The sequence below is a fragment of the Phascolarctos cinereus genome, unplaced genomic scaffold, assembly GCF_003287225.1.
Source record: "Phascolarctos cinereus isolate Bilbo 61053 unplaced genomic scaffold, phaCin_HiC Scaffold_725;HRSCAF=1366, whole genome shotgun sequence".
In the NCBI taxonomy this organism is placed as follows: domain Eukaryota; kingdom Metazoa; phylum Chordata; class Mammalia; order Diprotodontia; family Phascolarctidae; genus Phascolarctos; species Phascolarctos cinereus.
In genome coordinates, this window is record NW_027556097.1 from 1,743,051 (window position 1) to 1,760,204 (window position 17,154).

General features: G+C 36.2%; 1 protein-coding gene across 1 annotated transcript in view; it reads left to right on the plus strand.

Annotated features, from left to right (window-relative positions):
• LOC110201998 (olfactory receptor 5AC1-like) overlaps positions 1-3,852 on the plus strand; it is a 90,572-nt gene extending 86,720 nt beyond the window's left edge. Inside the window, 3 exon segments of the mRNA XM_020977946.2 lie at positions 2,899-3,024; positions 3,027-3,683; positions 3,686-3,852. Coding sequence (XP_020833605.1) covers positions 2,922-3,024; positions 3,027-3,683; positions 3,686-3,849 — 924 coding nt within the window. The 5' untranslated portion in view covers positions 2,899-2,921 and the 3' untranslated portion in view covers positions 3,850-3,852.
• Positions 3,853-17,154: the final 13,302 nt, after the last annotated feature.

The window sequence follows — 17,154 nt, forward strand, 5'->3', positions numbered from 1 at the left end:
AATGTTTGTCAGATGGCTTTGGTTCTGCTACATCTCGTGCCCAGTATGCCTGCTTGAAGCCAAAATTTGGAAGTGGGTATCTTTCCAGAAATGATGGATAGTTTCAACCTCATGTTCTATGGCTCAATACATTACTTGAGTGGGCATGAATAGCCAAGATGATTGCTCTCAGTTGAATACAAATGGTGACTACATTTGCACAATGCTCTATCTAATGAAACTAATCAGCCCAAACCAAATACTTACAAATGAGCAAATATAAAGAAAAAAAGCCTTGAACTGAAGACTATATTTCAGTGACCCCTGATAATACTGAGAGCTGTTTTAATGGATATAATCGGGTGCATTTAGCATGATTTAATGATCAGCTCATAGTACTCAATAAAACAACTTTGAATCCATCCTATAGGGAGTGCTTTGTTGGAACTGAGGGGATTTCAATGTTGTTTTCATAAACAGACTTAGAAGTGAATGGAAATAAAAATGATTCCCTTCAGATCTGAATCATGTAAGAGAATTAGTATAATAGGAATGAATGCTTATTGGCTTTTCCATTTCTATCCCTACAATATTTCCAAAAAAGAACTGCTCATAGCCTCACATGTCATTTAGTCTAACCGTGTCATTTTATAAATGAGGAAACCAGTGAGACCAGTGAGGTTGTGACTATACTATGTTCAGTCAGATGGAAAGGGTCAGAGTGGGAATTTGAACACAGGACTTCTAACTCCAGAGTGAGAACTGTTCCCTTTCCTGGTCTACAAAATATTTTAAAGAACTCAGGTAAGAGTACAACATTCTATGGGTTTCAATATTCTTTACAAAGATGATTCAAAAACAACACAAATCCTTTCACTTCCAGCAACATTTAGCCATTTCTATGCAGTAGCAAATCATCTAAGTAGAAAGTGGAAAGACTTCATTAAATGTGGAGATTTTTCTACATGATTCCAAAATCTGGATGCAAAGAGCATCCAGATAATTTACTGAACTTTTTATTTTTTTGACCCAAATTTATGTGTCATGTAGACAGAGCCATAGTGGAGTTTTTGTGAACAATCACATTCATTAAGTGATTATTATCCATAAGGCACTGTGACAAGCACTGGGAACACAAAGTCAAATCATAAAATGTCCACCATTCTCTGAATAGAGAGGTGAATAAAATTTTAAGGTATGGAGTCAGTTAATCTTGGGTATAGGCTCTGTCTCAGACATTTACTTTCTGTGTGACCTTTAGCAAATTGTTTAACCTCTCTTGGGCTCTTTTCTCATCTGTAAAATAGGAATAATAATATGTGTGTTGCTGTAGTTACCATTATTATTATTAGGTGATATAGTGGATAGAGTACTGGCCTGGAGTGAGGAAGATCTGAGTTCAAATCTAGCCTCAGACCCTTACTGGCTATGTGATCCTGAGCAAGTCACAACTTCTGCCGATCTCTTTTCTTTAGCTTTAAAATGGAGGTTAAAAATAGCATTTATCTTCCAGGGTTGTTGTGAGGATCAAATAAATATTTGTAAAGCACTTAGTATAGTGCTTGGCACACGGTAGGTGCTTGCTTCTTTCTTTGTAGCATTTCCTAGAGGGTTGCTATGAGGATCAAAAAAGATAATGTGTGTAAAGGACTTTGCAAACCATAAAGCTATATGTCAATATCACATTCTTTTTTTAAAGGCAAAAGAACATGACACATTTTAAAATGATCATCAAAAGGATAGTCTAATCACTTCTGAGATTACCTAATGATATGTAAGGTTTTTTTTTTGGTCAGGGAAGCTCTATGAAACATACCTACTAAATAATTTCCTTGTACTTTAATAGAGCAGAAACATCCTTGACTTTTGAAAATTGTGAAAATTTTTTCATAGAATAATAGGAATGTAAGTTATCTGACTCATCTGCCTGTGTCCAGACAATAATTAAGAAATATATTTGTATTTATTTTATTAAATATTTCCCAATTACATTGAAATTTTTTAATGTTCACTTAACATTTTTTTTTGAGTTCCAAAATTCTGTTACTCTTTCCCAACGCTCTCCCACCTCTTGAGAAGACAAGCAACATGATATCAGTTACACATGTAAAGGCAGAGAACATTTTAAAACAGTTCCAGACAGTATTATCTTGTCTGGAAATCTTCAGGGAAGGCTATCTACAATAACACATTCCAAAAATGTAATAATTATTGAATTATGTTCATATAGCAGGGCTTGAAATGAAGAACATGACTTTCCCCTGTTGATCTGAAATTGAGTACAGGTCTAGATCAGTTCTTTCATTATGATAAATTTAGCAATGTGATATAGTGGATATAGGTTGTTATTATTGTTTTTCCCTGAGATTGGGTCTCCCTGTTCTCACCTAGGCTGGAGGTGCAGAGGTCATTCGAGGACTCAGTCCTAAAAATAATTAACATGGAATTTTCTGAGTGTCCCATTTTACTGACGAGGAAATGAAGCAAATAGGGGTTAAGTGAATTTCCTAGAGTAAACATAGCTGGTAAGTGTCTGAGTCTGGATCTGAACTCAGATCTTCCTGACTCCAGGCTCAGTACTCTATGAACTTCACCACCTGCACACATCAATGACTATTATACATGGTGTTTACAGAATCAAGGATCAACAGAGAATTGCTTGTTAAGTCCCATTTATCTTTATGCTATTTATTACTAGAATTCCTTAATATCTTCTTTTAAAGTTAACAAATCTCTGAAGCTCATTTTATTTTATTCTAATGCTAGGAAAAGTAGCAAATGATTGTTTTAAAATGCATTTTTTAAGAAGAAAAGTTAAACCTGAAAACATGCTGATGAGAGGGCATCCAATGCAGAAAAAAAATTATTTCAGGGGGCACTTTGGTGAATGTCTTCTTTATTTCTCATCTCTCCTTTCAGTGAACATCAACAATGAAATCACAATGGAAGAAAATGTAACACTGGTGACAGAGTTTGTTCTCACTGGACTCGCAGATCTCCCTGAACTTCGGACCCCTCTCTTCTTGGCGTTCTTACTGATCTGCCTCACAACATGGTGGGGAATATTGGGCTGGCTGTGCTTGTTTGGATGGACTCTCACCTTCACACGCCCATGTACATATTCCTCAGTAGTTTAGCTTTTGCAGATGCTTGGGCTTCCTCTTCCATGACCCCTAAAATGTTGGTGAATTTTTTAACTGAGAATAAAATTATATCCCTTTTGGGATGTTTTGCCCAATTTTACTTCTTTGGAGTCAGTGCAACTGCAGAATGTTTCCTTTTGGCAGCAATGGCGTATTACCGATATGCAGCCATATGCAACCCTCTCCTTTATCCAGTGAGAATGTCCAATGGACTGTGCAGCCAGCTGGTGATTGCTTCCTATACACTTGGCTTTCTTCATCTCATGGTTCATGTGGGTTTATTAATTAGATTAACCTTCTGTAGAACCAATATAGTACATCATTTCTATTGTGAAATTTTACCATTGTTTAGGATTTCCTGTACTGACCCATCTCTCAATTCGCTAGTGATTTTCATTTTCTCTGTCTCTATACAATCCTTCACTCTAATGACAACCTTAGTCTCATACATGTATGTCCTCCTTGCCATCCTGAGAATTAAGTCTGCACAGGGCAGGAGCAAAGCCTTCTCCACCTGTAGTGCACATCTGTTCTCTGTCTCTTTATTCTATGGCACACTTTTAATATGTACGTGTTTCCTGGGTCTGGTGTCGCCAACAATCAGGACATAATGTACTCCTTGTTTTACACAGTGATAATTCCTCTATTAAACCCATTTATCTATAGCCTGAGAAACAAAGAGGTTCTTGGTGCCTTGAGAAAAATAAAGAGGTTCTTGGTGCCTTGAGAAAAATAATAAAAAAATAAAGATTACTGAAGTAAAGCTGGAAATTGTTTCTGTTTAACTTAATGAAATCTCCCAGTCTTACAGAGGGGACTTGGTTGTGCCAGCTAGAGATAATTCTGAATGATCAAAAGGATAAATAACTATCATATGAAGATATTTGTGCCTGGTATGTAAGTATTTTTCCATCAGTAGGGGCTCTAAATATCATCTACAACGTACTTATTATAAATAATACATTTGATTAGCCACCTATGACCTTTGAAGGGGATAGGCTCTAGGAAGATTTGCGTAGTGTATGCTCTGACCCACCAGCCAATCAATTCCAGCCACTAGTTAATTGAGTAAGAAGACCAGAAACTTATGGCAAAGACAATGTTTTTCAAACTAATTTGACTATGATTAAAAAAAGGATACTATATAATGGGTATGATAGAAATGATAAAAAAGACAATTATCTCAGGGGGAAGCTTCTTTAGGTCTGTTTCCCTCACCCTTACTAGTAAGGCAACTCCCAGTCTCTTTAGGACTAGCTATTACTTCAGTTCATTTGCTCTTCTTTGTGTACAAAAAGTTACAAAAAAGCTACAAAAGTATGTATCAGTAACATCTTTCTGTCTAGCTCTGAGCCCTCAGATGGAGAAAAATCTCAGCAATTAGAAAGATAATATTTTTCTTTTGTGTTTATTAGCTACATCTAGTCATCTACACGTGAACGTGTCTGCACACACACACACACACACACACACACACAGAATGATATTTTACAAAAAAATTCTTTTAAATCGATTGGTGAAACAGAAAGGGAAAAAGAGCTGGTAAAGTAGATTCATCTCTCCCTAGAGAGAGAATGAGAGAAAGAGGGAGATGATTGAAGAGTAGATCCACCTGGATCTATCTCCATAGTATCACACAGTACCAAAGTCACTATACGCTTCTTTTCTGTCTGGATCACACTCAGTCCAGATCTCAGAGTCTCAATATCAGGGTCATAGCCTCCTTGATTTCTCTGTAGCTTTATGGTGGAGGATGCAAAGGTCATGGCAGAGGTGTGTGGTGGTCTCAATGCTTCCCTTCAGTCTCATGGCTCTCTCTCTCTCCCCTGCCTCCTATTTCAGTGGCACCTCATTCCTGAATCTCCTCAAGTATTTCCTTCAGTAGGCTAGATTACTCATCATTTTTGGAAATTTCAGGCTCTTTTCTCTTGAAATGAGTGAAGGGAATCTGTCTGTATATTAGGTACAGTCACAGCACCTATATCATTTCAATCAGAACACATTGAATATTTCTGTTCTGACCCAAAAATTTCCACTTCTAATTATACTCTGACTCTGTGGCCAAAGATGTGCTATACAAGTGTGTAATTTTAAAAAATTCTTCAAATTATTTAATAATTTGAGAATCTTAAAGGAAAACATTTCTGAGATACAACTTCAAATTCATCAAATTGGCTGAAGTCATTAAAAGCTAAAAATAGATTGAGAGGACGAGAGAAACATAGTAGGTCCTAAGATACATAGTGGATATACTTAGGTTGTAATACATTACTAAGAATTACTTCTTTACTAAAATTTCCATAAAACCATCATTAAAGTCATGCATGATTAGGAAAGGGGAGCTAGGTGGCACAATGGAGAGAGTGGTGGGCCTGGAGTCAGGAAGACTCAACTTCATGAGTTCAAAATCTGTCCTGAGATACTTACCAGCTGGGTGACACTGAGCAAGTCGCTTAACTCTGTTTGCCTCAGTTTCCTCATTTGTAAAATGAGCTGGAGCAGGAAATACTAAACTGTTCCAATATCTTTGCCAAGAAAAGCCCAAATGCGATTGCAAAGAGTCAGACACAACTGAAAATGACTGAACAACGGTGAGTAGAAAACAGAAGCAGGTAAGCGGTGCAGCAGGCAGAGCGATGAGCTTGGAGTCAGGAATACTTATTTTCCTGAGTTCAAATCAGACCTCAGATACTTACTAGCTGGGTGATCCTGAGCAGATCACTTAACCCTGTTTGCCTCAGTTTCCACATCTGTAAAATAAATTGGAACAGGAAATGGCAAGCAATGCTAGTATCTTTTCCAAAAAGCAAAGCAAAGGCAAAACAAAACAAAACAAGACCAAACAAGACCCAAATGGAGTCACAAAGAGTCAGATATGATTAAAATGATTGAACAACAAAAATGACTGGAAAAGAGGGTGAGTTGGTGATGATGGTAGCGAGGGGCTAACAGATGAGTAGTGTGAGTGATATGTTGTTATCTACAACATATTTAAAGACCCTGAGGAGAGCCCTCAGTGCATCTTGCAAATGTCTTAGAGGATTTATGGAAGGACACAGAAGAGAACTACACAAGATATAATGGCATAGTTGTGTTTTAATATTAACTCACAGTCAGAGTATGTTTAAAATTACAAAATGTGGCATTAGCAGGTCTCTGGGGGGAGATAGGAATTCTGTTACATTATTGGTAGAATTATAAAATGGTACAACCTTTGTGGACCGCAATCTGTCAGTGAATAATAATAAATTGCAAAATTAATTACATATCTTGACTAGATGATACCATCCAGAATGAATGGGAGGCAGGAAGAACCATTTTCTCTAGAGATGCCCTCCCCAAATCTTCCCTTTCTCTCTCTTTCGCTACTCTATACCCAGGCAGCCCAGAAACCACCCCTCTTATATGACTGCTTACACAGCTTGAAGGAAGTGGATGTCACCTACTCTATTCCTTCCAGTGAGATGAAAGACCACTAGGCCTTACCTGTGCCCTATCTTTATGCTCTCCAAAACCCAAGCATTGCCATCTGACCTACTGATTTAACCCAAGAATCTAAGGTCTTGACATCCATCTTGCTGTACTCTTATGATCTAAATGGTCAATTTATATTAGAAATATTTAACTACATGAATGAGATGAGGGGAACACCCTGCATGATCTAAATGGTCAATTCATATTGGGGAGATTTTAACTACATGAATGAGATGGAAGGAATGCACTGGTTGGAGGCTCATGAGTAATAATCTGAATAATAGCCTTTTCAAGGTTATCCATAGAACTCTGAAGGGGAGACGTAGCCACTTGGGCTCTAGAAATGCAATGTGCTAACCCAATTCCAGAGAGCACTACCAGAAAGCTTCTTTGTAAATCTCAAAGATAGGGATGCCACCTCCAATAATCTCTTCCAAAGTCTGATGTCCTTTGGGTTGAGTTTATATAGCAGAAAGCAAATTGGAGAATATCAATTATTCCATGGTTTAAGATAAGTCAGATATCAAAATCAGATTCTTCATTTGAATAAATCTGGTATAAATCTTGAAAAATAAACTCTGGCTTTTTATAAGATCTGTCTCCAACAGAACTGCAAATAACTCCTATTTATACTTGTGTTATGGAAAGCCTGGAGGCAATAATGAGGCATTTGACTTTTTTGAGTAGGACAATGACATGGTCATATCTGCACTTGAGGAAAACGACTGGCAGCTGTGTGGAAGATGAATTAGCATGGGGCAAGACTTGAGGTAGGGGAATCTTTTACCAGATCATTGCAATGGTGCAAGGGCCTGAATTAAGGTAGTAGCTGTGTGAATTAAGACAAAGGAGTTTTGTGAGAGATGTTGTAGAAGGCAGACATGGGAATATTTGACAACCAATTGAATATAAAGGATAAAGAAAAGTGAGAAGTTACAGATAATTCTGAGGTTATGACTGTGGGAGACTGAAAGGATAGTCATGCCCTCAGTAGAAATAGGAAAGTTCACTGGGGGAGAGGGTTTTTGGGGAAAGAAAATGGATTTTCTTTCAAACATATTGAGATGTCTATGGGACATCCCTTTTGAAATACTCAACAGGCAATTGGTTATTTAGGATTGTAGCAAAGGGAAGAAACTAGGTATATCATTAGCATAGACATGATTTTTAAACTTATGGTGGTTAATAAGGTCACCAAAGGAAAGACTAGTAATAAATACTTATTTGTTGAAAATAATCTGTTATATCGGGGCAGCTAGGTGGTGCAGTGGATAGAGCACCACCCCTGGATTCAGGAGGACTTGAGTTCAAATCTGGCCTCAGACACATATCACTTACTAGCTGTGTGAACCTGGGCAAGTCACTTAAACCCCATTGCCCAACAAAAAAAAATCTGTTATAAAAAGAAATAATAGAAAAGAGTCTTAGCAAAGCAATGGGTAGCAAGAAAAAAGAATGGAGGGCATAAAAATTTGGTTTAAAATTAAAAAGAAATAATTTATTTTAAAAAATCACATGATTATATTAACTTAGGCACAAAAATCTTTGACAAAGTAGGGTACTGATTGAAGATAGAAACACTAAGATTATAGGAATATAGTTTTTCCTTAATGTAATCAATAATACCAAACTAAAATTAAGAACTAGCATTATTTGTAATGGACTAGAAGTCTTCCCAGTAGGATCAGGAGTAAAGCAAGAATCCCAAGGTCTTAAATTTATTTGACTTAGTGGCAGAAATGCTATACAGCAATAAGGTAAGAAAAAGAAATTGAGGGAGATAAGGATAGGCAAAGAGGAAGCAAAACAATCTCTAATTGCAGATGATAGATGGCTTACTTAGAGAATTATAGAGAATCCTAGAAACATTAAAATAATTAATAGCTTAGTAAGGTGCCAGAATACCAAATAATCAAAATAATTCTGAACATTAGTAGGAAGAGAAGGAAGAAAAAGTTCTTTTCAGATAACAACCATCAAATACATATGAATTAATCATCCAAGCTATAAACCCACACAAATACTCAGATAAATATAAGATTAAAATAATTTTTTGTAGAAATAGAAGAAGACCTGAATAATTGAAGAGATATTCACTGTTTTTGGCTTGGTTATGGCATTATAGAAAATATGACCATGTTATCCAAATTACTCTACAAATTTAGTGCAATACCAATCAAATTACCATAGGGATACATTACAGAATTAGACAAAATAATGACAAAATTCATTTGAGGTATTAAAAATCCTAGAATATTAAGGGAAAAATTTTTTAAAAAGTAGGAAGGAGAGGGTTTAATGCTTCTAGATCTCAAACCATAATACAAAGCAATAATTTCCAAAGCCATCTGGTAGTGGGTAAACAAATGGAAAAGTAGATTAGTGAATTGTATTAGATAACTAAGACCTAAAAATATACTCACTCAGTAGTCTATTATTTGATAAATCCAAGAATATAGACAATTAGGGGATTTTTTTTATTTGACAAAAACTACTGAGAGAAGTAAAAAGTAGTCTGGTAAAAAATTTGTTTAGATCATCATCTTCTACTTCATGCTACAATATATTCCTGAAGATTCCAGACCTATTTTTTATTTTTTATTTTATTTTATTTTATTTTGCTTTTTGGTGAGGCAATTTGGAGTTAAGTGACTTGCCCAGGGTCACACAGCTAGTGTCAAGTATCTGAGACCAGATCTGAACTCAGGTCCTCCTGACTACAAAGCCAGAACTCTATCCACTGAGCCACCTAGCTGCCCCCTGACCTATTTTTTAAAGACACATTCCATACAGGGAAGAGGAAGGTGGCCTTCAGTTCATGAATACAGGAAAAGAAAATAGACTATATTCTGGCTATGCAGCCAATGTAGTGGTTCCCAAACCTCTAGGAGGCTAATATAGAATGTCCACACATATGCCAGTTCTCCTTTCTTCCAGAAGCTTTTTCCATGTGAGTGATACCATTTTAGGTGATGCAAGCATGTGCAAACCCCACACATGTATAAAGGCTATCTTTGATAAAAATCAGATGAAGAACCAGTTTTTCCCCCAGGCAGTTTTCTACAATAGTCTTCACAGTTTGCAGTCCCATAATTGACTGGGAAATTTTAGAGAATACATGTTCTCTCTGTGTTTATTGTTTTTTGATAGCCAAACAAAGCATTTAGTTCAGAAAAGCAAAAATCAATGCAAGAGGATTTTTTTAATAAAGTATTTTCCATGATTTATTATGATGATACAAGATTCCTTAAAAAATTCACAGAAAAGTTTATTTAACGGTTGTATGTCTGTAAATACTGAGACATAATATAGGAAGATGTTATTGAGGCCCTAAATACACCTAGAATGGAAGTCAGATTATCAGGGGTTCTTAATCTGGAGTCACAGGTCAATGGATAGATTTCAGAGGGCTCTGTGAATTTGGATAGGGAAAAAACTCACATCTTTATTTCGGTATAATTGTCTTCTTTTGTAATCCTATGCATTTTACTTTATACCTTTAAAAACATTATTCTGAGGAGGTGTTCTTAGGCTTCTTCAGACTGCCAAAAAGGTCCATAACACAAAAAAAGATTAAGAACCCTTGGTACAGATGATAAGATTCTCCAAGAAATTTTTGTTTGTTGATGACACTGTGCTTTTCCCATCAAGCCTTCAAATATTGCTGGTCCTTCTCAAAATCCATAGTAACTAAAAGAGATGACTCTAATAAGCCACATAGGAAAAACCAAGTGAATGAAAAACATACATATCATCTGGGTAATGAGTTGCAGGTAGGTAGATATGCTACTGAGTTAGTCCAGAAGTAGGTATATTAGAAAGTCATAATAAAATGGACAGTGAGTTGCTGGATCCAGATATTTCAGAAATAGAGAAGTACTAACAATGATACTGTTTCTCCTTACAAAGCCCATATTTCTAATATACATAATTTTCGGGCAATGATCAGCCACCTCAATCCCAGAAAAATAAAATTTCAGATGACTCAAAGGTCAATTAAAGGATTCTTGGCTGATGTTAGTAGGAGTAGGCCATGATATATTACTGATGATGATTTTCATGTAAGAAGTAACATAAAACACATTATTAAGGACTTGTAAAACTAGAAAAGGAGGTACATATTTTCTGTACCAAAGGCAGGGTTGTTGGTACCTATGATATATTGAAAGATGCAGAGGAAAGTTTTGACATGTCAGATAGATCTCCTTCTTAGGATTTGGGACAAATAAATGCAATAAACGTAAATTGGGGTACATACTCTTATAAAGATCAGTTTTTTAACAGTGATGTTAATAAACCCACAAAGTGGGTCAGACTAGTCCCTTCATTAAGGCCAGTGACCCCAATGAGACATAGGGGACCCTCTTTATTGAGAGGAAAGGAAGAGGCCTAGGCAGTTGTGGGACATTACAATTGGCTACACTTGGGGAAAATGGGTTGCCATTCAGGTATGGCTAATCATGGCCCTCTCTGACAATTAAGGAATGTTACTTGTTTTATAGTACTCATTTGCTCCTTTGTAATCTTGGTTAGGAGACCAGAACCACCAAGTTGGTTGTCTCCTTAGTTACAACTGTCCCCTTATTGCACAGGGACTGGTAAGGGCAAATGACTTGAGTTTTGGGGAGATGGCATCAAGTTAAGCTGATTGGGGCTTGCAGAGGACAAGGAGATGTCCTAGGGGCTAATTACCTGAGAGATGACAACATTCCCTTTCTACCACACCTTTAAACTAGCTTGGAGGGAAAACTGAAATAGGGCAAGGTGAGTTCAGGCAGATATTCTCAATTATAAAAATTGATACAGAATAAAATCAATTACATTGGAAAATGAATACAGTAGAAATCGGAGGTAATATCAATTTTTGTCTTTTCACAAATTTATGATGGAAAATGGGCAAGTACTGTACAGAATGAAGAAACATAAATGAGTTACAATTTGCACAGGTGGAGGGAATAACCACATTGATTGATAAAATCTCAGATCAAATGAAGAATTCTGGTAAAAGTATACATGCTGAACTGAAGAAAGAAGAAATGTGAGATAATGAAAGCAATTAGAAGGACATTACAATAATAGTTACAAGGTGAATAGAGATGCTCACAATACGAACAGAAAAGGAGGAAACATTGTAAAGGCACTAAATATTGTAAAGGAAAAAAATACTGGACTTAGTGACTGGATTTGGGGTAGAAGGTGGCACTAAAATAATAATACACTTCGTTTTATCCTTGGGGAGTAGGTGAACAGCAGGTATTATTTTCAAAGGAAATACTCATGAAAAGAAGCTAATGATACCCAGAAGTCTACATGGAAATTCTGCATTGTATTTGGAGTGCACCCTGATGACACAGCCCAGTTTTAATTGCTACATCTGGGTATGCTTTGGGTGATTTGATGATTGCCCACAATGCCTGCTAAAATATTTTGTCTTTATTCATTAGGGAATTTGTTAGTACTGCAGAGGGACTTTAAATATTGCTTCCACAAACAGATTTAGGAACATGTATAAATAAATACCATTTCCCTCAGATGTTATTGGCACTGAGCATTCATGCAAAAAGAATCACTGTCTCTTGGCATCTTAATTCCTGTATCTTCGTCATTTCCAAAGGAAAGATGACCTTTATACTAGGACTCTGAAATACCTTAAAGGACATTGGTAAGGATACAGCAATTAAAAAAATAATCCTTGTTATTTACGTGGGAGATGTACTCATCTGCAAAGTTACAGTGCCCAATTATATCTATGCTACAACAAAGCAACTGGATGAAAACCGGAAAAGCTGTGTCAACCATTCAGATGTTTTGCCTGCATGATTCCCAAATCTGAATTGAGAAGGTGATCCAGATGATTGATGGAAATTCTTGTTTTTCAGCCAGAAGTTTTTGTATCATGTAGACAGATTTGCAGCAGAGTTTGGGGGTGGGGTGGGGTGGGGAGAGTTATACTTTGGTTTACCAGAAGGAATAAAAGGAAATAGGAAAAGTTAATTAATCATGGGAAGAATGATTTCATAACTTCAGAGATCACTTCAAAATTTGTACATTTTTTTCTTGGCAAGTATGGAGAAGGACAAATATGTTTTTAGAGTTGTCATCAATCTTTGCCATGAATCCTGAAACTCATGGAAATATTAAATTCTCTAATTTCCTAGAATCACTAGAATATAGGGTCTGTCAATGACATCTATTTCATTTTCCTGCATCCAGAATAAACTTCTCTAATGAATTCCAGATGAAGCTCTCTACCTTGGAAATCTCCAGGAAAGGGGAACCCACAGCTTTCCCAAACAACACATTCCAAAGTCTGATTACTCTTAGGTTAAGGTGTCTGCAGAAATGGAAATGGAAACATTGATTATTCAGCAGTTTGACCTCTAATAGACATCTACACTAGCTCCTTCTTTATCATAAATTCACTTTGAAGATTTTAAGATATATTCTGAATCTTGAAAGTCATTTTAATAAAGAATTTTCAGTAAATCATCTTTCTTTTTCTGTGCTGCAAACTACTCCCCTGTCTATTAATGTAGTTTTTTTTTAGAACTAAAATAGTTTCGGCAGGACATTGAAAAGCTTGAGAATACACGGAGAAGAATAACCATCATGGCAACGAACTTTAAATACATGTCACATACATTAGAAAGAATTGTTGATGTTTAACCCAGAGAATAAAAAACTTAGGGTGGTTATGATGGTGTTTCCAAATATCTTAAGGGCTTTCATTTAATTGTTCAGTTGTTTTTGGTTGTGTCAAAATCTTTGTGACCGCTTTTGGGGTATTCTTGACAAAGATACTGGAGTGGCTTATAATTTACTTCTCCAGATCATTTTGCAGGTAAGGAAACTGAGGCAAACAGGGTTAAGTGACTTGTTCAGGGTCACACAGTTAGTAAATGGCTGAGGCCAAATCTGAACTCAGGAAGATGGGTCTTCCTGACTCCAGGTCCAGCACTCTATCCACTGCACTGCTTAGCTGCGTATTTCATTTACAAGTGGTATTAAATTTGTTTTGTTTGGCCCCAGAAATCAGAACCAGAAGCAATGAGTTTAAGTGGAAGAGATGTTGATTTAGGTTTGATGTCATGAAACAAATTCTTAATAATTAGAGCTGTTTGAAAGTGAAATGAACTCTTTTGGGGGTTCGTGAGTTTCCTTTTATTAGAGGTCTTCAAAGGAAAGATGACCACTTTTTAGATATATTATAGTGAGGCATCCTTTTGGAAATGAGTTTGATGCTGCAATACGTTCTAGCTCTAAATTTGTATGATTCTGTTAGCTCTCAAAATAATTTTCCTTGATTCCATTCCCAGTGAAGATGAAAAATAAGTCCTAGTCACTTCCTTTAGGTTTATTTCTGGGAATCTACTCCTCAGATATCTTCCTAGGAAAACTCATTATTTCGTGAAGTTCTGGACTAAGTAGAACATGATGCAAATGCAATTAATAGTTTCATCAGGAATCAAGTGTAGCCTTTTAACATTTGATAACATTCCTAATTGACTAATCAGTTCCTAACAAAGAGTGAGCAGCTATACCAATTTTTATTTCTCTCTTACATGGTACAAACTATTGATAAGCTGTAGCCAATTGAATGGACCCAATTTTAGGCCCAGGTAAAATTCCTCTAATGCAAGCACTGTGTAGATATAACTTTTTTTTGTTGTTCAGCCCTCTGCTCAGGTAATCAGGAAAATAATTATTACCATTAATTTTCTTAGTGGTTGCTGTCTCTTGATATTCCTACTCATGCATCCCAGGAATGAATCACATTCTTGGTTCATTGCCAGTTAATGATTCGTTGGTAATTACATTAGTAATTGAATTCAATTTAAAAATACATAAATTTTAAAAATAAAAATAAATAAGTGTCCCTATGACACTTATAGGTAGTGAGGGGGACATGACACAGAGACAGAGAAATAATACATAGTACAAAAATGATAAATGCCTTGGAAATATATAAACAAAAAGCAAAGTGAGATTTGAGGGATTTTCCAACTTGTGGTATTTGACCTGGGCATTAGAGGATTGGTAGGAATTTAATAGGAAGAAGTAAGGAGCAATCCCAGTGTAAGAACAGCCTGAGCAGAAGCATGGCAGTAGAGAAGAAAGGAATGAAGGAAGAAAGGAAATAAGGCAGGGAAAGAAAGAAAGAAACAAAGAAGGAAGGAAAGAAGAAAGTAAGAAATAAGGAAATAAGGGTAAGAAAGAAGTAAACAAGGCAAGAAGGAAGGAAATCAGATGAGAAGGGAGGAAACAAACATTTCAATAGATGGCTACTATGTATGATGCACTGTGCCAAGTAGTTTACAAAAATTATTTCATTTGCTCCTCATAATGACCCTGGGAAATAAATGCTATTACTATCTGCATTTTACACTTGAGGAAATTGAACCAAACAGGTTAAATGATTTGACTAGGGTCATCCTATTAGTAAGTGTCTGAGACTATATAATAGCTCAGGTCTTTCTGACTCTAGGTCCAGGGCTCTATCCACTTCACCACCTAGTAAGGTACATGCAGAGAATGCTGAATTCAGTTTTGGGTGAGGCTCAGATTGCATGGAGGGCAACTGTAGGATATAAATTTAGGAAGATAGGTAGAAGCAGATTGTAAAGGACCAGTCTCGTGAACTTGTACATTATTTAGTAAGCAGTAAGGAGCTAATGAAGGCTTTTGAAGTAAATGACCAGATAAACTGACTTATTACAGCATTTGTCACCGCAAAACTAATAATGATAATAATTGACGTATTTTATAGCTTGCTTTAAGTTTGCAAAGTCCTTTACATCTTATCTCATTTAATACTAACTACCCCACGGAGTGAGTTCAAAATGAAAGAGTCTAGAGACAGAAACCTAGACCTAAGAAACGGGTATAGACATTGCATTGAAATAAGCATACACAAAACATACACAGATATAGAAATGGGTGCACATAGACACAAATTATACATGAACAGCATGAACAAGGCCATAATGATAGAAAAAAGTCTCATGAAATGTAAAAAAGATGCATTCTAGCTTTTCAAATAGTTACCCTACATAAATGCTGACCTATTTAGAGATGACAAATGGGCACATTTTAATCAGAATTGAATTTTAAAAAATATTTTCATGAAAAGCATTCACAGGTTTTTCTACAACCTACATATCTATTCTCTAAAGACAAACATTAATGAAGTATGATTTCTGTCCAAGTTCATATGACTGATTTTTCCTTACATGATGGGGAACAGAGTCTTATCTATGAACACACAGCTAGATCAGTCAGTCAGTGAATAAATACTTATTAAGTGCATTCTATGTGCCAGACACTGTGCTGAGTGCCGGGGATAGATATAAAAGACAGTCCCTGCACTGAAAGAGCTCATAATTTAATGAGGGAAACAAGCAAACTGGTATGTACAAACAAATTACGAACAGTATAAATAGGAAATAATTAAAAGAAAGAAGGCACTAGGATTAAGGGAGGTTAGGAAAACTAGGTAGAACCCAAGATGTGAATAAAGGATGTGAACAAACTTTTCAAAAGAAGACATTCAGCTATCGTTGTATATATTAAAAAATGCTCCAAATCACCAATAATAAGAAAAATTTACTGAGATTTAACCTTACTCTCATTAACTTGGAAAAGATGATAAACAAAAAGTCTAACTGGAGAAATATCTTTTTGAAAGGGTTGTGGGAAGACAAGCATACTAATACTCTGTTGATAGAACTGCCAATTGATTCTATTGTTCTGGAAATCAGTTTGGAAATACAAGAGAAAAGTGACTAAACTACTCATTCTCTTTCACCCAGAATTTCCTCTACTCTGCTTATACGTCTAGGGCACCTACATATACCAGCTACTCATAAGAGTACTCTTTATATGACCAAACAACTGGAAACAAAGTGAGTACCCATTAATTTAGGGAAGAATGAAAAAAAATTGTGGTGTATACATAGAATGGAATATTTTTTACTATAAGAAATGAGTTTGAGGAATTCATATAATTTAGGAGACTCACATAAACTACAGAAGCACCACACAGTAGTGAAAAGAGCACTGACTTGTGTCCAGATTCCATACCTACTACGTGACCTGTGCTAGGTGGCTCAGTGGATAGAGGGCTGGTCCTGGAGTCAGGAAGACTCATCTTTCTGAGCTCAAATCCGGCCTCAGATACTTACTAGCTGTGTGACCCTGGGCAAGTCTCTTTAACCCTGTTTGTCTCAGTTTCCTCATCTCTAAAATGAGCTGAAGAAGGGAATAGAAAATGACTCCAGTGCCTTTGCCAAGACCCAAGCAGGGTCATGAAGAATCCAACACAACTGAAAGGATTAAACAGCAACAAACTGTGTGACCTTAAGTATCCCACTTCATTGCACAAGATCTCAGTCCCTGAGGAGACTCTTATCTCTAAAATAAGGAGGTTGACTTAAATGACCTCTGATATCTCTTCCAACTTTAGCTCTCTGACATTATTATCTAATGATCCTATGACGCAGAGCCAAGAAAGCAAAAGCAAGAGAACAACATAAATAATGACTAAAATAATATAAATTAA